Here is a 25189-nt window from a genome sequence, read left to right as displayed (position 1 = left end):
GTCTGCCTTTTTTATTACAGTCATACCCTGGGTTACAGACGCTTCAGGTTGCGTTTTTTCTGGTTACGGACCCGCCGAAACCCGGAAGTACCGGAACGGGTTTCTTCCGGGTTTCAAGGGTCATGGATGCGCAGAAGCGCCGAATCGCAACCCGCACGTGCGCTGACGCGCCGCTGCGGCTTGCGAACATTGTGAGTTGCAAACGTGCATCCCGCCTGGATCACGTTCGTAACCCAAGCTTCCACTACTCACTAGAATATGCAGCATCTATGCTCTTATCACTCTGTTTGCAAAATTCTTTCTAACAACTGGATGAAACAGAACAGATTATATTGTTTTTGCTTCTTGGGATTCTGAATAGAAGCAACTGTTGAAGACTTAAACTCTGTCAGCATATGTTAGTTGCATTACTGTTTATTGTGTAAGCATTTAAAAAAATATTTTGGAACTTTTAAACTGCTGTAGGCCACTCTCGGCTCTGTTTCTACTATGAAAGGGTGGAATATAAATCCTAATGTTCTGAGCCAAGTGATTAGAGCTGCTATACGACTTCTATATAAAGGATGCAGTGGAGTTTTTGAGCATAGAGCAATTCAGGTGATTAATGTCCCTATTTTACTCTTGCCCAATTTCTGTCATTCTCTGCTCTGTTGTAACCTCTCTCCAACCTAGGTGAAGGATAAAATTCGGTAATTCATAGGTTTGCCTCTAGCAACCTTGCTTTCTTTTCCAGTAGATGCTGCTCCTGAAGAGTTAACCCAGGGGTGGGGGTGGAAATACTAAGAGCTCCCTGCCAAATAGGAGTAATTGGCAAGGAAAATAGTCTTCTGCTACTGAACTATAGAACGTATACAAATATATAGACGTTGTTGTATTGTTGTTTTTAAGGGCACTTTCAGACCTGAACAAGGATGGGAAAATGGATCAGCAAGAGTTTTCTATAGCAATGAAACTCATCAAACTAAAGCTACAAGGCCAGCCTTTGCCCGTGATTCTCCCTCCAATGATGAAGCAACCTCCGGCATTCTCTCCCTTGATTTCTGCTCGTTTTGGTAATCATGAATATGAATCAATGTACAGGTGTTTGGAGAAAGACTGCCCCTCTTAAATTATTATTGATAAATAAATAGCTAGACCATAGCTCATGATGTTAAAGATATGTACAGAAAATATAGCTAAATATTATCATATATTTTTGTCATAAAAATGAATAATACTTTTGAGATGATTCTCCTGTGCTCTGATGGCATAATAAGGATGGGCCTCAGAAATAGTGCAGCTAATTCTATATGCTGAAAAGGGGTTAGGACTTGCATGTTTCAAAGTCCAACCATGCTTGCCATATGGCACGATCCTTTAAAAAGTAGGGTGAGTTTTGAAAGCAGTTTGTGATATGTTGTTGGCACCTGTCTGTCTCGAGAGACAATGGAGTGTGCCTCGGGGGGTGAAGGCAAGCCACTGGAGAATTGCAGTGGCTGCAGAGACCACAGAGCAACTCATAACTGCTGCCTGCTGCATTGGTCTGCTGTTCTAAGTGGGTTTACAAAAAACAACCCTACTTTTTTAAGGCAAACCTTTCAATGTGCCTAAAGTGGATGCCATTGAACAAATTATTCTCTTCCTCTAATACTGTATATTAGACATCTATTGGTTTAAAGCAAGTACTTGGAGCATATTGCTTGTTCTTTTTTTCTGAAGCCTGTGGCAACTGGGATGTGTTATTAGGGAGAAAATCATGGCTGTATAACTGCTCGAATGAAGCAAACTTATGTGTAAGCATAGACCTCTTATCTAAAACTAGTTTTTGTAGCTCAGGGTTTCCCAAACTTGGGTTTGTAGCTGTTTTTGGACTACAGCTCTCATCCTCCCTAGCTCGTAGGACCCATGGTCAGAGATGATGGGAGCTGCAGTCCAAAAACAGCTGGAGACACAAGTTTGGGAAACCCTGGTGTAGATCTCTCTAGTAAAAGTGAGTCATGTCTCCCCAATTCCTGGCTGTTCACAGCTATATGGCTATCACTAACAACTTGGTTTCTCTTCTAGGCATGGGCAGTATGCCAAACCTGTCTATTCCAGCATCTGTCCCTACAATGGCACCTTTAGCTCCAATGTCCTCTTTTGCTTCTGTAACGTCCATCCCCCCCCTGATTATTTCTGCTCCTCTGCTGCCTTCCACCAGCACACCTGCATTGCCAAATGGAACAAGCAGCCTCCTCCAGCCACTACCATACTCTTCAAGTAAGTATCATCATGTCCGACAAGAGGCATACTTCCAGTCTGGACAATCTGAGTTGGATGTTGGCCAATGCCTTGATTCTGAATGCAAAATCTCCTCCTAGCAAATACTAAACTGATGATTTTTCCACCTTAAATTCCTTCTTCTTGCTACGCTAACCACTTTCCACTGGAAATATTGTATGCATGATGCCCCGCCCCAAATATTTTGTTGTTTTAATGAAAGTTTGGATGTTTCTAGGGAGAGCAAGATGGAGCTGGTACTCAGCCTTTTCCCTTATACTGTTTTCCTACTCAAGGTCACTAATCCATGGAAGCTATTTCCATGTTCGTGGGGAAAAGAGGAGGAGATTAGTTTTGAGGGGACAAACGTCAGGAAGGGAGAGGGTTAAGCACCCCCTTACCTCATAAGTCCTCCTGCTCAGCCTCTGAGGCTCACTATTATTAAAGAAGAGCCCTGCCAAATCATGGTAGGAAAGTTACACAACATGGTGCTGCCCATAGAGAATGTATTGAAGAAAATGAAAAAATAGAATTGGGCTATAAATTAGCATAAATTATTAGGGTGTTGTAGTCAGACTAGTTCTCAAAGCTCGTCAAGTTTGTGGTATGGAGTCAATTTTTTATTCTTTTGCTTTTTTTCATGTTTTTATTTTTCTTCTTTGTTTGCTCATTTACCCACTTAATTTTTGAGCTTTGTGTTTTGCACTTTGTTTTTTTAAAAAAGTTTTGTTCTATTTTTATTTATCCATTTTTTCCACTCACATAAGCACAGTTTAAAATAATTCTTATGATTTACTTAAGACTTATTTTTAATCTGGGAAATAGAGTGTGCATAGATCTAATAAGTTAATGTCATGGGGAGGGAGGCAGGGGGATAGAGAGAGCCTCCGGCGCTTCTGAGAAGCAGCTCCTCGCCCGGCAGTGGAGAAAGCCATGCCTCCAGTGGACCAGAGGGGGAGGGGGTAGCTGGGTGAAGGGAGGGCTGGAAGATGCTACAGAGAGCCCAAGTGCCTCACCTAGCCCGGCTGGCCAGGAGGCACACACGCCACTTCTGTCACCCTGCTTGCGCAGAGGGGTGAAATGTATGGAGGGAAGGTGGAGATTTGGGGTGTGTAAGTTCTTATGCTGGGGGAGAAACCGGAAGGGGGCACTCCCGGAATCTGCAAGCGACTAAGACGGACATGAACTTTGGGGCTCTGCACTGTAAATAGTTTGCACCAATAAAACCTGTAAAAGACAGGTCGGAGTCCTGCCTGGTTACTCACGAGCAACCAGCACCTGACAGTTAAGCTTAGTGTTTGTGTAATTTCTGAATTTGTTAGAAATTCTAGGAGTTATATTGTATATTTTAATACAGGGGAGAAATTGAATTTTGGTTTATACAGTCAATTAAACGGATGAATGGAAGAATGTTCATAAAGGGGTCAAAACTGATAATCCAAGAAGCAAAAGCTAATTTTTTCATATTTGAGCTCAGTTGGTAGAGCATGAGACTCTTAATTTCAGAGTCATGAGTTCAAGCTCCACCTTGAGCAAAGATTCCTGCTTTGTACGGGGTTGGACTAGATGACCCTTGTGGTCCTTTCCAACTCTACAATTCTATTATTCTGTGATTGCAGGCTGACGTAGCTTATCTACAAGAGACCCATTTAATTGAACAGGATAAATAATTATTATAGAAAGACTGGGTGGGTTTTTCTTGCCGGAAATGCAACCAGTGCAAAAGGGGTCACCACTTTGGTCAGAAATGGATTTCCAAATGATGTACTTATGAAAACAAGCTTAAAAATAAAAGACAGAACCATTTGAAAAATGAGTTGAAAGAGTTATGGGCACAAATGTTTAATAATACGCTGGAAGGATAATACCATGGCCCCCTTTGAACAATGCATCGAAGACAGGTCTACACTTGTAAGATAGAAACAAATTGGGTATGGATAGATATAATGATATTTGGAATGTGTTTATAAAAAGCATATTGACTTTTTAATAAGTCTATACTCGTTAGAATAATTGTAATACTTCTATACATTTTTATATACTTACAAGTAATTTTCCCTCATTTTGTTTTTTGTTTTTGGTTCATGTTCACTTTTCCTCACTTTTTAAACTTCATTTCTCTACTGAAAATTTTCATCCAAATAGTAATAATTTTTAAAGTTTTTGGTATGGAGTCAGGTTGGTGCCCAAGTGATCCATGGAGATACTTTTGCCTTGCATTGTGGACTATGTGCTTTTCTCTTGTTTCAGCTTTGCCTCACTTTGGTTCATACAGTCCCATGATGGGCGGATTTGGTGGTGCCAACATCCAGAAGACACAGTCCCTGATAGATCTTGGCTCTAGTAGGTAGGGATCTTCAGGCAGATTTATGTCTCAATAGCAAGTTTCTGTTTTTTCCGAGATCTCTTTGGGTGGTCTTTGCAATCTATCTTGTTCCCCACAAAAGTGAGTACTTGGAAAGACAGAAGTCATTTATTCACATAAACTGTTGCTGCACAAAAACATAGGAACAATGTTCCAGTTTGAACATGTATTTATAAAATACCAGATTTCTTGCAAATGTGATCTTCTTTTCATATTGCAGTTCAAATTCTTCTTCTACTACCTCACTAACTGGGAACTCACCAAAGATTGGATTTTCAGACTGGGCAGTTCCTCAGGCTTCCAGATTAAAATACAGGCAGAAGTTTAATAGCCTTGATAAAGGGATGAGTGGATACCTGTCAGGTTAGTATTACAGTATTATATTTAAACTTGCAAAGGTAAAGATTAATGAGTGATTCATGAGTTAATTGACAAAAAGATTTCCTCCTGTTCATAATGCAGTTTGTTCTAAGGGGGATTTCTTTTTAAAGGAACGGGATTGCAATTGAAGATTAAGTTTATAATTAATTGAATAATTTTCCTATATAAGAAAATGAAATCCCAGTATAAATGTAATATTTAACTGCACTTGCATGTTTGAAGATTTTTATAAATAAGTGTATCTTTGCAGGTGGTGTAAACAAAATCTGCCCTTATTCCCTTATGGGGTACACAAGAGCCCTTATATAGTCCTTTGTAGGTTCTCCATCAGTAGGAGAAAATAACAGAGGCCAACCAGAGAAAATTGAGAAGCAAAGCAGCTAGTAAGCCTGATCTTTATTAAAGCTGTTGCAACATGGTGCTCCCCTCACACGTAGGAAAGGAGGAGGACCCAGAACCAAGGTGTGCCTGTCCTTATATAGACTTTTAAAGTTGCTCACCCTCAAACTCCAGACCACCCCCAGAAACATCATACATACATCATAGAAGGGGTGTAGCCCAGGACCACCACCCCAATACATCATACCTGCATCACAGGGGGCGGTCTAAAACAGAATCCTGAGTGTGTTGTTTATCTCCTGGCTGGCAAGTTACCTGATTGCATTATCTGGGTTTTGGCTACTCTTATGTTATTATACTCCTGCCAACCTAGCAGTTCGAAAGCACGTCAAAGTGCAAGTAAATAAATAGGTACCGTCGGGAAGGTAAACTGCATTTCCATGCGCTGCTCTGGTTCGCCAGAAGCAGCTTAGTCATGCTGGCCACATGACTCCCTCAGCCAGTAAAGCGAGATGAGCGCCGCAACCCCAGAGTTGTCCACGACTGGACCTAATGGTCAGGGGTACCTTTACCTTTATGTTAATATAACTACTTACCGTATTTTTTTGGTCTATAAGACTCACTTTTTCCCTCCTAAAAAGTAAGGGGAAATGTGTGTGCGTCTTAGGGAGCAAATGCAGGCTGCGTGGCTATCTCAGAAGCCAGAACAGCAAGAGGGATTGCTGCTTTCACTGCACAGCGATCCCTCTTGCTGTTCTGGCTTCTGGGGTTCAGAATATTTTTTTTCTTGTTTTCCTCCTCCAAAAACTAGGTGCGTCTTATAGAGCGAAAAATACGGTAATTCCTAAATCCAGGTTACATGCTCACCCTATTCACACCTTGAATGTGCCCTAAAGGCAGGATTTGTGAGCACAGAGACCATGAGGAGGCTTTTTCATTTCCTTCCTCCTTGCAGAGAAACATTTGGTCAGTTTGGGAGAGTCAAAATGGTTTCAGGACTGTCTTCCTATACTGTTTCAGACATGTGGTTTATGTATTTATGTACATGTTTGCCTTGTACATTTAATTTATATATTTGAGACCTTAAATTATTATAATACAGACTAAGACTTTTCAAATTATATTTCGAATAAAACCAAAGAAGGGCCCATCCACATTTCCCTTTGTCCTGTGATTTATTCCATTTGGTCTGTGGCTTGTAGGCACGGGTCTGAGAGGTTTCTCTTTTGTTCCATCACTTTCCCTGGGAAACCCTGCTGTTCACGGCTGTATCAGAGCATTTGTTCCAATCCAGACATTTGTTCCAATCCAGCAGTAATAAGCAAGTTTTCATCTGGGAAAGTGCAGAACAAAAGAAAAACCTCTCAGACCCATGTCTAGAAATCACAGTCCAAACAGAATAAATCACAGGACAAAGAAAAGTGTGGATGAGCCCTGGCCTGTAGATGGTAAAAAATATCACTGGTTCTTGAGTGCAATTAGATTTATATATTAACATACTTGACTTCTATATTAACATACTTTTCATCTTTGATTTACTCAGGGTTTCAGGCAAAAAATATTCTTCTGCAATCAAACCTTTCCCAGACGCAGTTAGCTACTATTTGGTAAGTCCACACATAAAGACTTTGATGTTTTGTGCTGCTCAATGTTAATAAACATAGAGTAATTTTTAAAGAAATGTAATAGTCTACATTGCATATTTAATACTGTACTCTTTTTATTTTATGCTTATTCTTGAATTGCAGAATTCTGGTGTTGAGATTATATCTGTTTAATTTCTTTTTTAAAAAATTATCTTTAATTAAAAGTGGTGGCAGCGGCTCTACCAATGAAAGGTCGCGGTGGCGTGGGGACTCTGAAAGGCTGCATGAGCTTCCTGCAGCCAATCAGAAGCCACAGAAGCGCTGCCGCCCGCTCAGTCAGTCCCCGCAAGCTGAGGCGTCCGCGGCTTCTTTCCAAGGAAATGCCTCACCGCGTCAGGTTTACCTCAGCGCGCGGTGACTGACTGAGTGGCTGGCAGGGTCCGCATGCCGGATTTACGAGTCTAGTGGGCCAGATCTGGCCTGCGTACCGTGGTTTGAAGACCCCTGTCCTACTACTTCACACCACGTGCCTCTGGGAGAATTAAAACGGGTGTTTAATTCTCCAGTTAAAATCAGCTGGACTCCAAATTAATATCCTTCAATGCATTAAACATCAAAACATTAACAATGTATGGGTTTAGAACAAGGATGGGGCTAGACTTGACCACAGGATGCTCTCACTCCTCACCTGACATCAAGAATTGGGGCATGTAGGCCTTCTCACAGTTGTCAGTGCACCACACAGGACTTGCCAACAACCTTGCACAGTGCTTTGGAGTCCCATAGAGTACCACCTTTACAGAGTGCTGCATAGGGGCCTTTGCAAAGCCCTTCAAGGATCAGCTGCACCAAGGAGTCCCAACCAATCTCACAGAACTTGGAACTGTGCCTGTCCCCTGACTTTGAGCTCCACCTCAGCTGCACAGACAGTCCCAGTGGGCTTGCTCTCTCTGTCAGTCAGCTGCTTGGCAGTTCAGAGTTGGGAGCCCATTTCAAGACTCTTTGTTGGAGCCTCAACTTTCCCCTCACCCAGTGTCACATGTGAATTCGAGTAGGGGGCAAGGGAGCATGATGTGGGGGGAAACTGCCATGCAGGCCCAATTATGTTTCAAATGTGCTTTTGTGGGTATTTGCTTTTTCAGAATTGTTTGCGTTAGTAAGAGGTATCTTGAAGATATTGTACTAGAATGTTGCATTGGAACAATGAGATTGCTGTTTCATATTTCCTCTGTTCTTCTAATGCAATTGTTCTGTCTTCCTAGGTCACTTGCTGACGTTGATGGCAATGGACAGCTGAAAGCAGAGGAATTCATACTAGCCATGCACCTGACTGATATGGCCAAAGCTGGGCAGCCTCTCCCACTAACTCTGCCTCCGGAGTTAGTGCCACCTTCTATGAGGTGCATAACACAAGATGGTATGTTATTAAAGTTGTATAATAAATGGAAAAGATGCCCTTTTTAAAAAATCCCTGTTTCTTCTCTCTAGAAGTGGAAAATGTGCTGAAAATACTGATTGTGTTCTGCCAACATACCAGAAAATAATGCAGGAAGAAGAACCTCCCCAAAAACTTCCAGGTAACAATGGGGTTCTTTTTTATGTTAAGAGTGCAAAGTTGACTTTAAAAAGGCATTAGAACTGAAAGAAACACTGTTTTATCCCATATTCCAGATATAATGTGTGCCTGACATCAATTGGCTTGATAGAAGCTATTTGAGCACTTAATAACAATTGTAGGACTCAAGTATACATTGTTTACAGTAGCAGTGGTACGTTGTCAGGACCGAAAAGCAGCAGTACATTGGGCTATGTGGAGTCAGAGTGGTTGGACTGTGGCAGTGTTTCTACGACTTGATCCCCCAGCTGTTGTTGGACTGCAACGCTCATCATCCCTGGCTGACAAGACCAATGGTCAGGGATTATGGGGACTCAAGTTTGAGAAACATGGGACTATGAAAGCAGCAGGCAAGGTGAAGAAACCCAAAACTACGTTTATTTACTTAATTTCCTTTTTGAATCACTTCAGTATCAAAGCCCTGTGCATATAACAAATGCTTTTCCATTTGTCAGTGATCTTACTTGAGTGTTATCTACCTCCATGTTTCATACTACAGTGGTACCTCGGGTTACATACGCTTCAGGTTACATACGCTTCAGGTTACAGACTCCGCTAACCCAGAAATAGTACCTCAGGTTAAGAACTTTGCTTCAGGATGAGAACAGAAATTGCACCGCGGCAGCAGGAGGCCCCATTAGCTAAAGTTAAGAACAGTTTCAGGTTAAGAATGGACATCTGGAACGAATAAAGTAATTAACCCAAGGTACCACTGTACTGTCTCTGTTTTAGAAATGAACCTGCATTAGATCAATTTTTGCACTCTGATGCCATTTACTATTCTTTAATCTAGTTACTTTTGAGGACAAGAGGAAAGCAAACTATGAGAGAGGCAACATGGAGCTGGAGAAACGCCGCCAGGTGTTGTTGGAGCAGCAGCAGAGAGAGGCGGAGCGTAAGGCTCAGAGGGAAAGAGAAGAAAAGGAGCGAAGAGAGAGGGAACGGCAGGAGCAGGAGCGAAAGAAACAACTTGAACTGGAAAGGCACATGGAAAGACAGCGGGAGATGGAGAAACGGAAGGAGGAAGAAAGAAAGAAAGAAATTGAAAGGCGGGAGGTTGTTCTGCTAATTGCTATTTTTAATCTGCAAAGGAATATCTTTTCCGTTTATTGCTGTTTAGTGATCTTCACTTAAGCATTCTTTTGCCACCGTGCTGAAACCCACTTGTCCCTAAAGATGACACCAAACCCAAGAGCCCCAGCTGTGTCTGGGGGCAGCCAAAGGCCAGCCTCAAGCAGCCAGTTCTCCATTGAAGTGTTCCAGGCAGTCAGCACAAATAGCTGGGCTCCCTTCAGGGCGTTGCCTAAGCACCTCCAGAAAGTGCCTGCCAGGTGTCTGTCACACAGAATTGCAGTGTTGTGCATGCGCTAGCAACCCTGTCCAGGTAGGCAGTCCCGAGTCCAGCAGTGACCTCGACAGGAAGTCCGAGGCTGTAGTGTCACCAGCTAAGGGGCGAGGCTGAGTTCCTCATGCTGAGACGGATGCTGGTAATCGGGGAACCCCTGAATGTGAGGCCCAGAGGCAGGAGTACATGCAGCCTGCTGCAGCAGAACCAGGACCCTCATGGCATGGGCCCCTTCCCCTGGGCTTGGAGAAGCGAGGGCCTCCTGTATGGCATTGCCAGTGCAATAGCACCAAGTGGGCAGCTATGGAAAGGTAGGATAAATGTTTGTCTTCAGACCAGAGGCTCCCCCTTTAAAGAAGTTGAAATGCACATTCTCCATAATTCATTGCCCTTTAGCACTTTTGAAAGAACTGAACATTTAGGGGTTGTTTTATCTGCAGGCAGCAAAGCAGGAGCTTGAGCGCCAACGGCGTCTGGAGTGGGAGAGGATTCGGCGTCAGGATCTTCTTAATCAGCGTAATCGAGAACAAGAAGAAATTGTCAAACTGGCCTCTAAGAAGAAGAGCCTCAGTCTGGAGCTGGATGCCTTGGTGAGTCACAGCACAGCAAAGGACATAGGGAACTCCACTGGCAGGAGTAGGGAACACAGCTCCTGCAGATGCTCTTGGACTGGCAGCTCCAGCCAACCTGGGGGGGGGGGGTCAGGCGGGATGGGCATTCCAAGCCAGCAGCACCTGGGGGACATCCCCCAGGCTCACCCAAACAACAACACATGGTCTTTTCAAACATCTTTCTGTATTCTGGTAGGTGGCCGTGTTGGTCTGAGGCAGTCAAAATAAGACATTTAAAAATTGTCCAGTAGCACCTTAGAGACCAACTAAGTTTGTTCTGGTTATAAGCTTTCATGTGCAGGCATACTTCTTCAGTGGCTATTGACCCTGAGAGTATCTCCCAGCTTGTATAATATTTTATCTTAAAAATTCTTGTTAATTGGTTTTGACTAACTTTTTGTTTTAGGGGTAGTGATTAGCTGATACTCTGTATATTAGAGGCATGTTTTTATGTTCTCGAATCAGATGTTTGATTTTAGATTATTTTCATTACAGGATGGCAAACACCAGCAGATCTCTGGGAGATTGCAAGATGTTATAAAAAGAAAACAAGTTCAAAAAAATGATCTGGATGTTCTGGAAAAGAAATGTGATTTGGAAATTTTTGAAGTCAAGCAGCTACAACAACAGCTTCAAGTATGAAATCTCACTTTAAGTTTCAACTTGTTGCCTTGTGTGTTCCAGAGAATGAAGGACATGAATGAATTGGAGGGGGGTATTTTTAATACATCTGTGTTAAGATGTAGCTACAAAATAATAACAGTTTTTGCTTCTGTTCAAACAGTTCTCCTCCAATAGCTAGATTTCTCAAAATAATACAATTAAACTTTGTTTTTTAACGCTACAAATGACCTAACAAGGATAAAGGCTATTGATGGTTAAATTATCAGGTTTTTCTAGTTTTTACAAGGTACAGCTTACAGAGTCTTAAATGCATGTAGCATGTAACAATATTTGTTATGCCAATATGCTTCAAGGTTAAGAAAAACCTGTCAAGTCCTAAATCCTTCTTTATTCTTGGACGTGTCTTTTATATAAGCTGGTTTGTCCATTTCTCTTGTGGGGTCATAAAATACTATCTATAAATAATTTTCAGCTGAGAGTTCTTTACAATATCAACATTTTATCTAAAGTATGGAGAATCTGTGTCACTCTTACTTGAACTGATAGGTCTCCATATTGACCGTAGTACAATATCAGGATGTACTGTGGATTCCCATGGAGAAATACCAGAATCAAGCCTAATGTTGCACTTTTCCCAAGTGTCTCTAACTTCCTGTAGAATTACTATTATTGGGTGAAATCCAGTTAAGTCATACTCAACATAAATCTGGTGAAATCAAAGGGCAATTGATTTCAGGAGATGTCCCATGAATATATACCTTATATATTTCTAAGAGGGTAGGGCTGTAATGCATTAAGTTATTAAATATGTAAAGAAAGTATACTGATGATAACTTTCTAAAATTTTATCCCCGACTCTGCAGGAATATCAGAATAAGCTGATCCTCCTCATTCCTGAAAAACAGCAGTTAAGTGAGAGAATGAATCATATGCAGATGGGCAATTCTCCTAGTAAGTATATTCAGCATTATTTATCTTTATCCTTCTCAGACATTCTTTATTTTTAATAACCAAAACAGTGATGGGAAGGAAGGAGAAAATGAAGGTGAGGGATTGAAAAGGACAGTTTGAGCCTGAATCTAGAAGGGGACCCTTGGAACATGGGATGCTCAGAAATTCAAATACATAGAACTGATAGATGGTGATGTACTTCTATTTCCTTTTTGTTAAAAAAAAGTCCATCTGATTTGCCCCTGAGGACCACTGCTGGCTCAAAACATGTCTGGCTGTGGAAGATACCTGCCTAGTGCAAGCTGCATCTCCTCCTCCTCTGGAGGAATTATAGGTGTTGAACCATCTGCTGGTGATGCTCAAGCATGGCATTCCCTGTGTCAAGCAGGGGGTGAACTAGATGGCAAACGAGGCATGCTCCAACTCTTAACAGTTCAGGGTAAGATTAAGCCATCAGCTGAAATCTCTTTCCCACCATGGATTTATTGAGTATCTGGACAAGCTTTCAGACTCAGTTCTCTGACTTCAAGAGGTACCAAATTCTTAACGAGCTGATGAGATTGTGGCAGGGGTAAATGTAAAGCAGGTTGTTAATTACAAGGGCCATATAAGTGAAGGGGAAAAAATAACCAAAATGTTCTTAAGATGAAACATTGGATTTTGGCTTTCATTGACAGAAACAGACCTTAATTCACTACAGAAGAAGTCCTCAGAAAAGGAAAAAATATGCCAAAGACTTAGAGAACAACTAGATGCCCTAGAAAAAGAAACGGCTAGCAAGATTTCTGAAATGGATGCTTTTGATGATCAACTTAAGGTACAATCTTGCCTCCTATTTGTGAATCAGAGGAATAATTTGTTGTATTCCCTCCCTCCCTCCTATGAAAAAAATTCTTGCTTCTGATTTTTCTTCTGTTTCTCAAGCTTAGTTTAGTATTTCAGCCGATAAAGGCCAATGAAAGGTTGCGTGCCTTTTCTGTCCTTTCCATTCGTACTGTTTAGATGTTCACAGATTGGTCTCTTATTTGACATTTATAATGCATGTGTCAGCATTTTGCAATACAGGGCCTCATGGTCATAAATTGGTATGGGTGCCATTTTGAATGTTGTAAACTGAATTAATTTACAGTGGTACCCCGCAAGACGAATGCCTCGCAAGACGGAAAACCCGCAAGACGAAAGGGTTTTCTGTTTTGGAGGCGCTTTGCAAGACGAATTTCCCTATGGGCTTGCTTCGCAAGACGAAAGCCCATAGGGAAATCTCCGGGGACCTGTTTTAAATGCTGGTGGTGGGGAGCAAAGCCTTTCCCCCCCCTCCAGCCTTCAGAAGAGGTCCAGGAAGGCCGGCGGGGGCCGAAAGGCTTTGCTCCCCACCGCCAGCATTTTAAAAGCAGTCCGGCATAGCAGGGAAGCGCTTCCCGCTATCGCGGACGGCTTTTGAAGGCAGGCGGGGGGGGGAAGACTTTCGCCCCCCGCCGGCCTTCAGAAGAGGTCCTGGACCTCTTCTGAAGGCCGGCGGGGGGCGAAAGTCTTTGCTCCCCCCTGCCTGCCTTCCCGGGAGAGCGGAGAAAGGCAGCGCCTTTCTGTCGCCGACGGCTTTTGAAGGCAGGCGGGGGGGAAGACTTTCGCCCCCCGCCCGCCTTCAGAAGAGGTCCTGGACCTCTTCTGAAGGCTGGCGGGGGGCAAAAGTCTTTGTCCCCCCGCCTGCCTTCCCAGGGGCTTTGAAATCGCCCCGGACAGCGGAGAAGTCCTCCGCTGTCCCGGGGCGATTTTAAAATGCCGCCCACCAGCATTTTAAGATCGCCCTGGACAGCGGAGAAGTCCTCCGCTGTCCCGGGTTTTTTTTAAATGCTGGGGGTGGGAAGAAAAGCCCTTGCCCCCCCCCCCAGCCTTCAGAAGAGGTCGGGGACAGACTGTCCCCGGACCTAGTCTGAAGGCGGTTTCCCTAGGAACGCATTAATTGATTTTCAATGCATTCCTATGGGAAACCGTGCATCGCAAGACGAAAAAACCGCAAGACGAAGAGACTTGCGGAACGAATTAATTTCGTCTTGCGAGGCACCACTGTACTTGTCATTGAATACGGCCATCCCAAAGTGGGTAACAATTAAATAAGATTATAATAAAAATATACAGGGGGAAATATAACATTGTGCAAAAATTACAGAATTAATAAAAATTTTGGATAGCCTATTCAGAACAAAACGGTGGGATATGCAAATTAATAATTTAACATATTTTTCTCTCTGGTTTTAATAAAAGCTAACCACAGGACATAGTTAGGAAGGCCATCAATTATGCTCGACCTCTTCACCATCTAAGCAACGACCAAGCCAGTTCTCATGCAGCTTAACTCTTTTTGGCTGCTGCATTATGGCACTGGTGTAAACAGATAGATCTTTATTCTCTGAGCGCCATTCCTTATATAGCCAAATCGCCTTCATCACATATAAGAGGGAGTTGGTAGAAGGCTTCAGGGAGACCCCAACGTTTGCTGAAAAACCTCAGAGGTGGAGAGAACCCAACAGCCCAGTAGAAATGAAAAACCGTAGGGACGTGGAGTATGTAGTGGAGTAAATGGGAAAAAACCCATGATGAAACAAGAGCACTCTACTTTTCCAACACTTTGTTTCGGGTTGCACTTAAAAACAATTAATAGTAGTGTGACAAGTTCTATCTAAAGGAGACATAACTGATGAAAGGTTAGTGGCGGAATTTGATTTTTTTCATTTATTTAAAAATTATATTCCATTTGCTTACACTAAAGCAGTTTAAATGGTGTATGGGAAACATTAAAATTCTCACTAAAACAGTTACAACATTTTAAAATAATTAGAAAGTAAAAAAAGATTAAAACACATCAGTAACTGTGTCTGGGTAGAATTGATATACTCTTCAAGAAAATAATTTTGAGATAGCATGATTAATACCTAACATGCTAATTGAGAGTAATTTAAATTGACCAGTTACAGCACCATAAGTTCCCTATATATAAAAAAATTGCAGTGCAAAGTGTAACAGCTTTTTATCTGCCTTATCTTACAGTATGAGACTATGGATGCTTCTGTTCTTCAGTGCCTTTTGTGTCTGCTAAGCTGTCTCAACAACCTCTTCCTCTTACTTAAGGTTACTTTCTAATCTTTGGCTTTTTTTGCTTATAATAATTTCATAGTTTTTTATTTTTTTAATTGCATTTAAATCCCTTAATTCAAAATCCAGTCTATTCAGTATCAGTGCAGTACAGCACAGTTTGTTTTTTCCTTCGCATTTCTGTTTGCTTTCAAATCTTGTCTGCTCAACGAATGCTTGAATTAGGTACAAATCAAAGCATTAATATGAAGCTTGCTAGCTTACTAACTACTACCAGATACTTAATCTGATTGTCATTGTTTTTTATGTGAGATTTAGTTGCACACAGCTTTTCCTTCATTATTTAAATCTTACTAGCTCTTCTGAAATGGAATCAGTTCTAGTGCTTCAGATTGATGAATGAAAGGTCTGAAATTGTCACGTTATTATCACATCTGAACATTTTTCTCTCTTAGTAAAGTGAGTGTCTCATGTCTGAATACCAAAATGGGTCCTTAGAGAATTTGAGAGCACACAGATTCACCTCCTGCTCTAAGGTCACCCACCTCCTTCACCTAAATGTCCCTGTCTGTTTTGTTCAGCTCTTGCCTCCACAGCCTCTTAAATCTCCCCCTGCTCAGTCTAATGGAGTGAAATATAAATTATAAGAGAAGATTAGGGAGACTTGTGTCTCCTTACACACCATTTGTTGCACAAGATTCCTCTGCTCAGTATCTAGCAGTTGTCTCCCCTGACCCCCCAAGCCCATTTCAATGCAGCTCACACAGTTTAGGAGAGCGCCCCCTCTGGAGAGGCTTTGCGTTGCCCACAAGCATCAGCTAGAACCCCTCTTCTAATTTCTTCCATAATATCTTGCTTCCTCCAGTAGCTAAAAGAAAGTTGTGTTGGAAATGTAAACTTCAGAAGTATTCTATTTAATTTTGAACCTGTTCTCTTGATTGTATTAATACAGAGATTGAACACTTCTCAATGTAGGATTGCCTGCCTCTTCGTACCCTGACTTGGATTGCAGAACACTAAATCAAGTCCCCCGACCCCCCCTGATTTGCTCATTTGATGTATGTTATATTTTCTTACTAGGAGCTAAGAGAAACCTACTCTACACAGCAGTTAGCTCTTGAGCAGCTCCACAGGATCAAACAAGATAAAATCCAAGAACTAGAAAGAAGAAGAGCTGAGCTTGCACAGAAGAAGAAAGTGGAAGATGAGGCTGCACGGTAACAGGATAAATTAAAAGAATGCAGGCTTTTTTCTAAAGGGCCTCCTCTGCACTGTCTTAGATGACAGGCTTAGACTTCCTCTTACGACGTGGGCTGTCATTCTGGGTTTGATTCCCCGCCCCAGTACATTTATGTACCTTGGTTCTGTTTTTGTGTTGTATTGGATATTGCATTTTAAAATGTAACTCTTTTTATTGATGCAGTTGTGACCCACCTTGATTGATGCTATCAGTATAAAAATGCTCACAACTTTTTTCTTTTTTAGCATGGGTTCTTTTTAATTTCTTGGCAATCACAATTCTAGCTACATTGAAATCTCATTGGGCAATTGTACATTTTTAGAGAACTGCACTTCAAAAAGAAACATTTAGATAATGTTGAAGCAGTGACTCCATAAGAAATTGCTAACTGTGAATTACAAAATTAACTGGGATGAAAGCTTTCCATTTTATGTGACATAATAAGCCTCACAGTAGTATTTTTTTTTAATAATAAAAAAACCTTCTGAATTGATTCTGAAACCTACAGGTTAGCAAGCACAACTTCAGCATATGGCAACAATCTTTGCAAAAAGTTGCTGTTTCTGAAGATGCTTATGGACTCTGTATTTTCTACACCCTACTGCAGGGGTCAGCACCCTAAGGCCCATGGGCCGGAAGTGCCCCACAGAGGTCGTTTGACCGGCCCACGAGCCACCCCCCCCCCAAAACCAAGCTGTCTGCTTGCGCACTGTGCTAACCCAGCGCGGCATGGGGACTCGCTTCTGCAGCGCCAAAAATCACGTCTACGCATGCACAGACGCTGAAAATCGCAGGCATGCGTGTGATCCGGCCCACGGAGGGATCTCTGCAGGGCCGATCCAGCCCAGGCAAAATAAACCTTGCTGCCCCCTGTCCTACTGGTTCTTTTTCTGTGATGAAACTAAATATGGTGCCAGTTCTTAAACATCGTAAGATTGCATAACTGAAAAGTTTAGGACAGCATATATCCACTTCACCATTCCTAGTGCTATTATGATGCTTAAGTTGTCCTAGGACTTTCAGAGCTTACAGGAAGATAATAATGTAAACTGAGAGCAACTGATTTAAGGATCTGTGCCAAGTCTTTTCTTTTCAGTATCAGCATAAAAAATACCATTTTTGACAGTGTTTTCGCTGTGTTTTTTTCTTAAGAAAAGCAAAGCGGGAAAAAGAGAACTTGTGGCAGCAGAATATCCGGAGGGAGGAAGAAGAGAGGAGAAAGCGACTACAGGAAGAGCGAATGCAGGAAAAAATCCAGGAGGAAAGACAAAAAACGGAGGAGGCAGTTGCGCAAGAAAGGGAAGCCCAGTTGCAAAAATTGGCAGAGGAGAAACTTGAAGAGGAAAAATGGAACAAACAGGCCGAGATGCTGAGAGATAGTGAGCAGCAAAGGCAGAAGCAAAAAGAAGACAAAAGAAGGCAGGAGCTGCTCGCAAAGGAAGCTGAGGAGAGGCATAAGCACTTCGATGAAGAGAAGAGAAGAAAAGACACGGCCAATCTGCAAGAGTCTGAGAAACCCATTTCTCAGCTAAATGAAAAAAATGTAGACATTCTTAAACAGACAAAGGGACGAAGTCTTAAGTCAGCAATGAAAAATGAAGGTATCTTACCCAGGTTTTTGTAAGGATATTAGCTACCATAGTTTAAACACTGAAGTCTGTTAGTCCCACACTGTCTACTGGTTTTACCAGTCCATTAATATGTGTGGCCTTAATGGGAGAGATCAGTTCACAGGTCTAAATTACGCCTTAGCTAATGTTAATATTCAGCTTTTCTCATGGCTTGAAAGGCCAATGTTGTTCAATTATGCAAACCCCAAAGCAGGCTCTGACTGCTGCTTTGAAATGAACATAACTGACAAGATTAGTAGTCAGTAATAGTTCCTCCTTGACTTTCCAGGCCATGCTGTGGGTTCCTCTGAGTCTAGGAAATCTGTTGCCTTTGTGAATTATAGAGCTTTATATCCATTTGAAGCGAGGAATAATGATGAGATGAGTTTCAGTTCTGGAGACATAATTCAGGTAAGAAATGGCTGGTAATCCCTGAATTCTTAATAGGATATTTATTTCAAATTAAAGCCTTTGTCTTCTCTGCAAAATACCCAGCGTGCCATGCAGTAAAATAAAGAATTAAAACCTATCTAATAAGCTAGTTGATAACATTTTGTCACACTTCCATCCTTTTTCCCAGGTTGCTGAGAAAACTGAGGGAGAGCCTGGTTGGTTATATGGGAACTTCCAAGGCCATCAGGGCTGGTTTCCAGGCAATTATGTAGAAAAAGTTCCTGAAAATGAAAACACCCTTTCGCCTCCAAAGAGAGCCCTCCTTCCTCCTGTGGTATCCTTACCAACTGCCTCAGTTCCTGTAGAGTAAGTGCACCTTAATACTCTGCTACCACGCAAAATTGATGGTGATGATGATGATTCACCCTAAAGCCCTCGGGTTTAAAATAACTTAGAGTCTCAGAAATAAAGTGGGTTCTAAAAATATGCTTCTCAAGTGTCGAAAGCCAGAGGGGGAAAGAGGTGCATCTTGAGCATTCACCCAAAGCTGAATAAGGAAGATGCCTGAGGCACCTCTGGCCAGTTCCACAACTTAGGGGCTGCCACAGGTCATGCCCTCTTGCAGGCCACAGCCAGACGTGTTTTGGGGGGCAATGGAACAGTTGGACACCATTTGACAGACGTCTACAGAACAGCTTTGGCCAACTCAGTTGGCATGCTGCATATAGTGGCTTCAGTCTAACAAAGATTTAGGCTCTAACTCTGTGGTGCCTAACTGTGTTAGAATTTTGGCCATTGTATACCAGGTTATGCAAAAATGTGCTTTGTATATTAAGAAATAGTGGCAGTTATTGTAGTTGTGCTGCTTTTCAGTTCAGAAGTGATCTTTCCCTTGTTTAGCTTAAGGCTGAATGGCAGTGATTGATTTGAAATTCTGCACACAGCTTCATAGCTTATGAACCTTGCATGCATTTTGGAGGCTTTGCTGCTTCACAACTACATGCTTTAAAGTGCTACCTTTATTGCCATATATTGAATCCACAGGCCGCTTTCGCCAAGTAAGCCAGCCGACGAATCCGATTACCAAAATATATCTTTCTCAAGTTTAAATGTCAACACATGTCAGAAAAAATCTGCTTTTACTCGTACGGTCTCCCCAGGATCTGTTTCTCCCATCCATGGCCAGGTATGTTCTACCTATAGAAGAGTGATTTATGTCCCTGTATCTTTATACCCTCACTGTCCCCCCAGCACTGAATACCCAGGGATATAAGGTCTGCAGAGGTGGAACTGGCTAACCATTTATTTGTTTGTTTATTTATTAAAGGGATTGCTTTAGTTGAGATTCCAGCGTTGCAGAGGGTTGGACTAGATGTCCCTGGGGTCCCTTCCATTTCTACAATTCTATGATTCCTAATCTGCCATTCAAATAAATTTTCAGAGAACCTGTAGCATCAAATTTGTCACAACTGTATTTGCTGAAATATGTGTAACAGAAAAACATAAGTTGTGGCAGATGAGGAAACTGAGTTGTCCTTACAAGGAAAACTGACCTAATTATTGATAGTATCCCAAGTCTACCTCCTTCCTAGGCAGAGTATCTGGTTTGGTTTTAAATTATCATGTGCAAGTATTTGTTCTAGAAATTACTCTGTCTAATAAAGTTCTTTAAAGCATAGAAACTTGCATAAATGATTGGCATCTGAAACCTTTTTGTTTTTTAACAGGGGCAAGTTGTAGAAAACCTAAAAGCACAAGCACTCTGTTCCTGGACTGCAAAAAAAGATAACCACTTGAACTTTTCAAAAAATGACATTATTACTGTCTTGGAGCAGCAGGAAAATTGGTGGTTCGGAGAAGTAGGTCGAGGAAAAGGGTGGTTTCCCAAATCCTACGTGAAGATCTTGTCTGAACATGAAAGCCCAAAAGAGGAGTAAGGCTCTGTGAATTTTGGGGTTAAGGATGCATGAAAAATGTATTGGGTAGTGTTGATGAACAGAAACTTGGACTGAGGTTCAGAGCAGTGGGTACACAACATTTGCTCCCTGGAGAGTCTCTTTCAGAAAGTATCCCTTGTTGTTTAAACTGCAGGCTACAAATAACAGATTTGGGAATTAGGCAGGCATAAGAACAGTTAAAAGTGCCCTTTGACTTTTTATTCTAGGCTTCCCTTTCATTTCTTATTGCATTAAATCATCAAGCTCTTTTGAACTTAAGCGATTTAGAGATAAATTTGGGGATGAAGGATATATTTTGAGAAAGGAAGCACCAGAAAGGCGCATGTCCCCTCTCTCCCCCCCCCCCTTGCACCCATCCGTGTCTAGGCAGGAGGCCTTTCAGACATGCCTTTTACCATTCCTTCTGTTCTTTTTAAATAAATGAAATCATGAATTCTTTCATCCCAGCTATGTGAATTCAACTGGCAAATCACATAGATTTCTGATTAACCTTTGTACCCGTCCCAGTTTGCTCTGAATGCCCATAGCCGGGTTTAGTACTATCTGGTTTATTATATAGGTGTTTGAAAAATGTAACTGGAGGCAAAGGGATAAGGCTCTGTTAAGATGCATTTACCGTATTTTTCGCCCCATAAGACGCACTTTTTCCCCGCCAAAAATGAAGGGGAAATGTGCCTGCGTCTTATGGGGCGAATGCAGGCTTTCGCTGAAGCCTGGAGAGCGAGGGGGGTCGGTGCGTACCGACCCCTCTCACTCTCCAGGCTTCAGGAAGCTCTGCGCAACCCTCGGGAGACCGGCTCGAGGGTTGCGCAGAGCTGCCTGCAATCCCGGGACCAGCGCAGCTCTGCGCGGCCACCGGGAGCCGGGGGCGAAGCTCCGACCCCGCTCCCGGGGGCCGCGCAGAGCTGCCTGCGGTCCTGGGACCAGCGCAGCTCTGCACGGCCACCGGAAGCCGGGGGCAAAGCTCCGCCCCGCTCCCGGTGGCTGCGCAGAGCTGCCTGCGGTCCTGGGACCAGCGCAGCTCTGCGCTGCCATCCGGAGCGGGGCGCTAAGCTCCGCCCCGCTCCCGGTGGCCCTGCAGAGCTGCCTGTGGTCCTGGGACCAGCGCAGCTCTGCGCCGCCATCCCGAGCGGGGCGCTAAGTCCCGCCCCGCTCGGGATGGCGGCACAGAGCTGCCTGCCGTCGCAGGACTGCAGGCAGGTCTACGCCGCCATCCCGAGCGGGGCGCTAAGTCCCGCCCCGCTCGGGATGGCGGCACAGAGCTGCCTGCCGTCGCAGGACTGCAGGCAGGTCTACGCCGCCATCCCGAGCGGGGCGCTAAGTCCCGCCGCGCTCGGGATGGCGGCACAGAGCTGCCTGCCGTCGCGGGACTGCAGGCAGGTCTACGCCGCCATCCCGAGCGGGGCGCTAAGTCCCGCCCCGCTCGGGATGGCGGCACAGAGCTGCCTGCCGTCGCGGGACTGCAGGCAGGTCTACGCCGCCATCCCGAGCGGGGCGCTAAGTCCCGCCCCGCTCGGGATGGCGGCACAGAGCTGCCTGCCCTCCCGGGACTGCAGGCAGGTCTACGCCCCATCCCGAGCGGGGCGCTAAGTCCCGCCCCGCTCGGGATGGCACAGAGCTGCCTGCCCTCCCGGGACTGGTGCACTTCTCCCCATCGCCAGCCCCACAAGCTCGGGGGACAGCGGGGAGGCAGAGCGTGCCTTCCCACTGTTCCCCGACCTGGTTCTTCCAGCCCCGCACCTGGGGGGGGAAATAAAAAAAATTTTCTTTATTTCCCCCCCAAAAAACTAGGTGCGTCTTATGGGCCGGAGCGTCTTATGGGGCGCAAAATACGGTAGATGCCTAGTCCTTGGAGTGGCAGAGGATGATGGATGATGATGATGATGATAATACTTTTATTATTTATACCCCACTCATCTGGCAGGTTTCCCCAGCCACTCTGGCCAGCTTACAGCATATATAAAACATAGTAAAATATCAAACATTAGAAACTTCCTCGTACACAGATGAGGAAAAGAAGCTATGAATGCCAAGACACACTTTATTTGAATTTTGTGTATTTTGTAAAGTTTGAGTCACTGAATAATGAACATTGTATCTTGCAGTTGCCAAAATGACTTTATTTTTATTTATTTTAAAAATCTGCAGGCCAGAAGCTGTTTATGCAGCTGTAAATAGGAAACTCCCAGCATCGTCTTACACGTTGGACGAGGGTAAGATTTTGAATTTAAACAAACCTTTAGATTTCTATGTGTTTAAGGAAAGGTTCCAAATTCTTTGAAACTTCTGCACCTTTAACTGTGTGCTATCGTAAAAGCCCAGAAGTTATGAGACTTGTAACAAACTAGGAATGAAAAACTCTTTATTATGGTCTGTATGTATTCTACTTGGATACTTTTTCTACACCTTTTTTTAGAAAATGAGAAAAAATGTAGGTCAGTGCAAGCTGATGGGCAAGGGAGGGAAAGAGCATAGAGGTATGTGAAGAGGTGGCCTTGGGCATAGACAGAAGGCATGTAGGGGAAAGACTGGCAAGACACACATCTCCCAACTCTGAGCCTCCTCCAGAGATTGCCCTCATGTTCAACAGTTTCCCACTTCAACTGAAGTGGGTCATAAACTTGCAATGCCAACAGTCTTGCCTGCTGTTCTGACGATAACTATGCCCTCACAAATTGATTACTTTTTAAATTTTAATATTTTTATTGCGTTTTGTGTAATAGCAAGTACAGTGGTACCTCAGGTTAAGTACTTAATTCGTTCCGGAGGTCTGTTCTTAACTTGAAACTGTTCTTAACCTGAAGCACCACTTTAGCTAATGGGGCCTCCTGCTGCCGCCGCGCGACCAGAGCATGATTTCTGTTCTCATCCTGAAGCAAAATTCTTAACCTGAAGCACCATTTCTGGGTTAGCAGAGTCTGTAACCTGAAGCGTATGTAACCCGAGGTACCACTGTATAACATCCTTTTCCCCCACCCCAGCCCCCTACCCCATCACAGGTGTTCAGTTGTACATTAGCAGGAGTGTTTGGATAATCCATATGTGCCTGTTGATTTTAGTGCTTCGCTTGATTCCATGGTGAAATTCACTTCCACAACATGTAGTGATGTCCACCAATTTGGATGGCTTTAAAAGCGGATTAGATTAGGGTCTTGACTTCTAGCTATGACACTGCAAGTCACAAGTGTGGAGAGCCTGCTGTTGCACCCAGTTCTCCATTGCAGGTTTCCTATGGAAATCTGGCTGGTCGCTAAGAGAGCCGGATGTTGGACCAGTTGGGCCTTTGGCCTGGTCAAGTACCTCTCATCTTATATTCTTAACTTCCCACAGTTTTGTTGTTCTTGCTGTTGTTGTCATCTCATCAAACAGCTGTTGGTTCAGAGTTTGAAAAATGAAAGGAATTGTGTGGATAAATATGTTCATGTCCTCAATAATGTCTTCATTACAAAGCTAAAATTCTGTCGTCTTTTCCAGAATACATAGCACTATATTCTTACACAAGTTCTGAACCTGGTGATTTAACTTTCACTGAAGGAGAAGAAATATTAGTTACTCAGAAAGATGGGGAATGGTGGACTGGAAGCATTGGTGATAAAACTGGAATATTTCCTTCAAACTATGTCAGACCAAAAGATTATGAGGTAAGGATTTAGTACAGTCTTTTCTTTTTTTTAGGGGGTGTGGGGAGGTATGGTATCCAAAGATGAACTCAGAGGCCCTAATCCTAAAATACCTTTTCCTTTTCCCTTTTCATATGCCTCAGATGATCAAGTGATCATGGGAGAGGCGGGGGAGAGGGCAATCACTGCTTGCAGCAGAGATGTTCAGTATGCTGGACTCTGAATGTCCCAGTGGGGCAGAGTTGTGAACAAGTCTAATAGTTACTGCCCCTGGACCACTGAGTCAGGAAAAGAAGAGCTGCTGAAGGACTTTCTTAAAACTATTTGCAAAACAGCAAGAAACACATACACACTCACTTGTTTGTTAACCCCCTCCCCCAAGCCAGAGCATGTAAGCTAAGTAGGCTGTCACTAAGAAAGTTGAGCGGGTTGTGCTACTGCTGCAAATTAAAGTGGATTGTTTTATTTTATTTTCTCATAGAATTCTGCTACTGCTAGCAAAACAGGGACATTAAATAAAAAACCTGGTGAGTATTACTAATTTTAGAGTGTGTTAGCTCATTGTAATAATTTAATTTTTAATTGATGCTTGTCTTCTTTCAGAAATTGCTCAGGTTACGACAGCCTATACGGCGTCTGGAACAGAACAGCTGAGTCTTGCCCCAGGGCAGCTGATCCTTATTTTGAAGAAAAATTCTAGCGGATGGTGGCAGGGAGAATTGCAGGTAAAAGGAAGGGGAATTCTTGCACATTTGCCAAGCTAAGTAGGATTTCAGATTGGATGGGGGGTGGAGTGTTGAGATTCCTGCATTGCTGGGGGTTGAACTAGACGGTCCTTAGGGTCCCTTCCAACTCTACAATTCCATGACTCTAGAATTGAAACTAAAATTGAAGCAGGGCAAAGGCTAATAGAGTTCTGTCAAGAGAACAAGCTGGTCATCACAAACACGCTTTTCCAACAACACAAGAGACGACTCTACACATGGACATCACCAGATGGGCAGCATCAAAATCAGATTGATTATATTCTCTGCAGCCAAAGATGGAGAAGCTCTATACATACAGTCAGCAAAAACAAGACCTGGAGCTGACTGTGGCTCAGATCATCATCTTCTTATAGCAAAATTCAAGCTTAAACTGAAGAAAGTAGGAAAAACCACTGGGCCGGTAAGATACAATCTAAATCAAATCCCTTATGAATACACAGTGGAAGTGAGGAACAG

The 25189-nt window shown here is 43.1% G+C and overlaps 1 protein-coding gene across 17 annotated transcripts in view; it reads left to right on the top strand.

Moving 5' to 3' along the window:
* ITSN2 (intersectin 2) overlaps positions 1-25189 on the top strand; it is an 83137-nt gene that overhangs the window by 21223 nt on the left and 36725 nt on the right. For 10 of the 17 annotated variants that reach the window (XM_083495035.1, XM_083495023.1, XM_083495024.1 and 7 more), the window contains exons 5-26: positions 889-1052; positions 2044-2238; positions 4489-4585; positions 4824-4966; positions 6867-6930; positions 8172-8309; positions 8398-8486; positions 9318-9580; positions 10310-10459; positions 10976-11116; positions 11968-12055; positions 12733-12872; positions 16226-16362; positions 17538-17986; positions 18285-18406; positions 18576-18754; positions 19433-19574; positions 20116-20321; positions 22495-22559; positions 23821-23987; positions 24448-24493; positions 24570-24691. In XM_083495035.1, coding sequence (XP_083351161.1) covers positions 889-1052; positions 2044-2238; positions 4489-4585; positions 4824-4966; positions 6867-6930; positions 8172-8309; positions 8398-8486; positions 9318-9580; positions 10310-10459; positions 10976-11116; positions 11968-12055; positions 12733-12872; positions 16226-16362; positions 17538-17986; positions 18285-18406; positions 18576-18754; positions 19433-19574; positions 20116-20321; positions 22495-22559; positions 23821-23987; positions 24448-24493; positions 24570-24691 — 3307 coding nt within the window. Of the gene's footprint in view, positions 1-888; positions 1053-2043; positions 2239-4488; positions 4586-4823; positions 4967-6866; positions 6931-8171; positions 8310-8397; positions 8487-9317; positions 9581-10309; positions 10460-10975; positions 11117-11967; positions 12056-12732; positions 12873-15100; positions 15182-16225; positions 16363-17537; positions 17987-18284; positions 18407-18575; positions 18755-19432; positions 19575-20115; positions 20322-22494; positions 22560-23820; positions 23988-24447; positions 24494-24569; positions 24692-25189 lie in introns of all 17 variants that reach the window. The other 7 variants (XM_083495030.1, XM_083495031.1, XM_083495022.1 and 4 more) reach the window with 1 other exon arrangement.

The sequence above is a fragment of the Podarcis liolepis genome, assembly GCF_965112155.1.
Source record: "Podarcis liolepis genome assembly, chromosome: 3".
Taxonomy (NCBI): Eukaryota; Metazoa; Chordata; class Lepidosauria; order Squamata; family Lacertidae; genus Podarcis; species Podarcis liolepis.
This window is presented reverse-complemented; position numbering and strand designations above follow the sequence as displayed.